A 4,115-nucleotide genomic window follows, 5' to 3' on the forward strand; every position below is an offset into this window, starting at 1 on the left:
CTTTGCCAGCAACACAAAAGTCCAAACCCTCGTCGGATTTACTATGGAATACCCAGCCCGGGTAACGGAGGCAGCTAGCATTTTCAAAGACGGTGCGACGGAGGACACCGCTGGGTCAGTATTGTTTAGTTGCAACTTAAAATGGATAGTCCTATACTTTATAGATCGTGACAGAGTTTCTGTTTACAAACTGATATTGCTGCATTATGTAGAGTAAAGATCCAATACTTGATTTATTATACTTGAAAGAGACTCTCACGAACAGCAGGTGTGTTTCCATTTCGTAATGGGAATATGTCACTCCGAGACTTCGGATAAGCAATGTTGGAAACAGGCCCGAAAAAACATAGTAGAAGCATACCTTTTGTCTCTTACTTATATTAGAGTTCTCTGTGCAGGGTTGCATAATCTACCCACTGAAAACTGCAAACACCATTGTGGTGCCGACTGATCAGTGATCACCATTCTCTTCTGTCTCGAACTCTGGATGATCAATCTACATGCATGATTAACACTAGTTGATTCAGTTGTCTGGCCATCATTTCAGTCTAATTGATAGATGATGGCTTGGGAAGACTGTTTGTTAGAATATAAACCGTATATGTATTTGTATAGAGATACGGTTGTATATGTGTAATCTTGTATGTGTCCGTGTCGTATGTGACAAGGACTCTGTCTTGTATTCCCCCTATATATAGATCAATACAAGACACCACAATGTGTGGTTCCTAAACTCTTACATGGTATCAGACGCAAAACCCTAACCCGGACCGCGTCGCCCTCCTCTTCCGCCGCCACCTCTGCGAGCCACCCACCTCCTAAAACCTAGATCCCTTCTTGGCAGCCATGGGCGACGACAGCGAGCGCGCTGCGCGGGAGCTCAAAGAGAAGCAGGAACGCGAGGCCTCTAGCAAGCTTGCCATCGCCAACCCCGCGCACTCCAGCGCGGGTTTCTTCTCCATCTCCTCCTTGCACGCTCAAGCCGTCGGCCTCTCCTCCATCAAGGGGCATGTTCCCGTCGAGCTCGCCCTCGACACCGGCGTTCACCGCCAATGGCGCACGTTCTTCCGCGCCGCCCTTCGCAAGTACGCCCTGCTGGATCACATCGACACGGCTGCTCCGTCCGATCCGACGCCGGAGTGGACTCTGCTTGACGCCACGGTCGTCTCGTGGCTCTACGGGTCCGTCTCCCTTGGCCTCCTCGACGCCGTCATGAAGCCGGGCGATGATCCTATAGCCGTCGAGCTCTGGACCAGCATCAACGGCCTCTTCACCGACCACAAGATCAACCGCCAGCTTCATCTCTCCACCGAGCTCGACGGGCTTGACATGGGCGAGCTGACGATGAAGGACTACTTGACCAAGGTTAAGAGCCTTTCTGATGGCCTTACTGATCTAGGCGCTCCGGTCGACGACGCCAAGCTCGTCATCCAGTGTCTCAACGGCCTCCCCGAGCAATACGACCCGGCTGCCGATCTCATCTCCCTCATGCCCGGGATGAACTTCGACAAATGCCGATCTCTTCTTGAGCTTCAGGACATGAAGAAGAAGAACCGTCGATCCCGCTCTGGTGACACGGCTCTCTACTCCGCCACGCCCAACCCAAACCCTAACCCTGGCAAGGGTGACGGCAAGGGAAAGAAGAAGAAGAAGAAACAGGACAAGGAGAAGCAGGAAAAAGAGGTCGCGCCCGTCACGGCCCCGGCCCCAGCCGCCCCATCTTGGACGCCAATGCAGCTCCCCTGGAACGGCGCCTTTCAGGTGTGGCCCTACGGCCAGGCTGGCTTGCTCGGTCGGCAGCACTACGTGCCCCGCCCCGCGCCGCCCTCTCATGCCTACTACGCGCACAGCCCATATGGTGCGGTTCCCTCCTACGGCTATGGCACTCCACCATTGCCCCACGGCTACGGCAACACCGCTCCCATCGTTGCGCCTCCACCTCCGGCACACTCGACGGCCTCCTGGGACCAGCAGGCTCTGCTCAATCAGTTCCAAACCATGGGACTGCAAGCTCCCCCTCGTGAATGGGTGATGGACACTGGCGCATCCTCCCACTTCGCGTCCGACCGCGGTATGCTCACTTCCGTGTCTCCCCCTTCACCTTCTTCTCGTGCGGTTATTGTCGGTAATGGTTCCTCTCTTCCGATCACTGCTACCGGCCACGCACGTCCCCTTTCCTCCTCCACCCGTCCACTTTACCTTCGCAATGTCTTAGTAGCCCCTCACATTGTCAAAAACCTTCTGTCCGTGCGTCAATTCACTACTGATAATCATGTCTCCGTTGAATTTGACCCTATTGGTTTCTCTGTGAAGGATCTGCGTACCAGGACCGACATTCTCAGATGCAATAGCTTCGGAGCTCTCTACCCGGTGCAAGCTTCTTCCACCAGTCCACCCATTGCCTTCCTGGTTGCCGATTCTACACTGTGGCACCGTCGACTCGGACATCCAGGCCGGCCTGTCATGGACTCCTTAGTTCGCTCTTCAGTTATACCTAGGGAAAAGAATAAAGATAAGACTAGCTTGTGCAATGCCTGTCAGTTAGGTCGTCATGTTCGTCTTCCTTTTTCCTCCACTGATACGTCTCCGACGTATCGATAATTTCTTATGTTCCATGCCACATTATTGATGTTATCTACATGTTTTATGCACACTTTATGTCATATTCGTGCATTTTCTAGAACTAACCTATTAACAAGATGCCGAAGTGCCAGTTGCTGTTTTCTGCTGTTTTTGGTTTCAGAAATCCTAGTAAGGAAATATTCTCGGAATTGGACGAAATCAAAGCCCAGGGGCCTATTTTTCCACGAAGCTTCCAGAAGTCCGAAGGAGAGACGAAGAGGGGCCACAAGGGGGCCACACCCTAGGGCGGCGCGGCCCCCCCCCCCCTTGGCCGCGCGGCCCTGTGGTGTGGGGCCCTCGTGCCGCCTCTTGACCTGCCCTTCCGCCTACAAATAGCCTCCGTGACGAAACCCCCAGTACCGAGAGCCACGATACGGAAAACCTTCCAGAGACGCCGCCAACGCCGATCCCATCTCGGGGGATCCAGGAGATCGCCTCCGGCACCCTGCCGGAGAGGGGAATCATCTCCCGGAGGACTCTACGCCGCCATGGTCGCCTCCGGTGTGATGTGTGAGTAGTCTACCCCTGGACTATGGGTCCATAGCAGTAGCTAGATGGTTGTCTTCTCCCCATTGTGCTATCATTGTCGGATTTTGTGAGCTGCCTAACATGATCAAGATCATCTATCTGTAATTCTATATGTTGCGTTTGTTGGGATCCGATGAATAGAGAATACTTGTTATGTTGATTATCAAAGTTATACCTATGTGTTATTTATGATCTTGCATGCTTTCCGTTACTAGTAGATGCTCTGGCCAAGTAGATGCTTGTAACTCCAAGAGGGAGTACTTATGCTCGATAGTGGGTTCATGCCTGCATTGACACCTGGGACAGTGACAGAAAGTTCTAAGGTTGTGTTGTGCTGTTGCCACTAGGGATAAAACATTGATGCTATGTCTAAGGATGTAGTTGTTGATTACATTACGCACCATACTTAATGCAATTGTCTGTTGCTTTGCAACTTAATACTGGAGGGGGTTCGGATGGTAACCTGAAGGTGGACTTTTTAGGCATAGATGCAGTTGGATGGCGGTCTATGTACTTTGTCGTAATGCCCAATTAAATCTCACTATAATCATCATGATATGTATGTGCATGGTCATGCTCTCTTTATTTGTCAATTGCCCAACTGTAATTTGTTCACCCAACATGCTGTTTGTCTTATGGGAGAGACACCTCTAGTGAACTGTGGACCCCGGTCCAATTCTCTTTACTGAAATACAATCTACTGCAATACTTGTTCTACTGTTTTCTGCAAACAATCATCTTCCACACAATACGGTTAATCCTTTGTTACAGCAAGCCGGTGAGATTGACAACCTCACTGTTTCGTTGGGGCAAAGTACTTTGGTTGTGTTGTGCAGGTTCCACGTTGGCGCCGGAATCCCTGGTGTTGCGCCGCACTACATCCCGCCGCCATCAACCTTCAACGTGCTTCTTGGCTCCTCCTGGTTCGATAAACCTTGGTTTCTTTCTGAGGGAAAACTTGCTGC

At 51.5% G+C, this 4,115-nt stretch overlaps 1 protein-coding gene across 1 annotated transcript; it reads left to right on the forward strand.

The window, feature by feature from the left end:
* The first annotated feature begins 846 nt into the window (after nucleotides 1-846).
* On the forward strand, nucleotides 847-2,476 carry LOC127329042 (uncharacterized). Its single transcript, XM_051355592.1, has 2 exons — nucleotides 847-2,071; nucleotides 2,328-2,476. The coding sequence occupies exons 1-2, from the start codon at nucleotides 847-849 to the stop codon at nucleotides 2,474-2,476; spliced, it is 1,374 nt and encodes a 457-aa protein (XP_051211552.1).
* The last annotated feature ends 1,639 nt before the right edge of the window (nucleotides 2,477-4,115 follow it).

Source organism: Lolium perenne, chromosome 1 (assembly GCF_019359855.2).
Source record: "Lolium perenne isolate Kyuss_39 chromosome 1, Kyuss_2.0, whole genome shotgun sequence".
NCBI classification, from domain to species: Eukaryota; Viridiplantae; Streptophyta; class Magnoliopsida; order Poales; family Poaceae; genus Lolium; species Lolium perenne.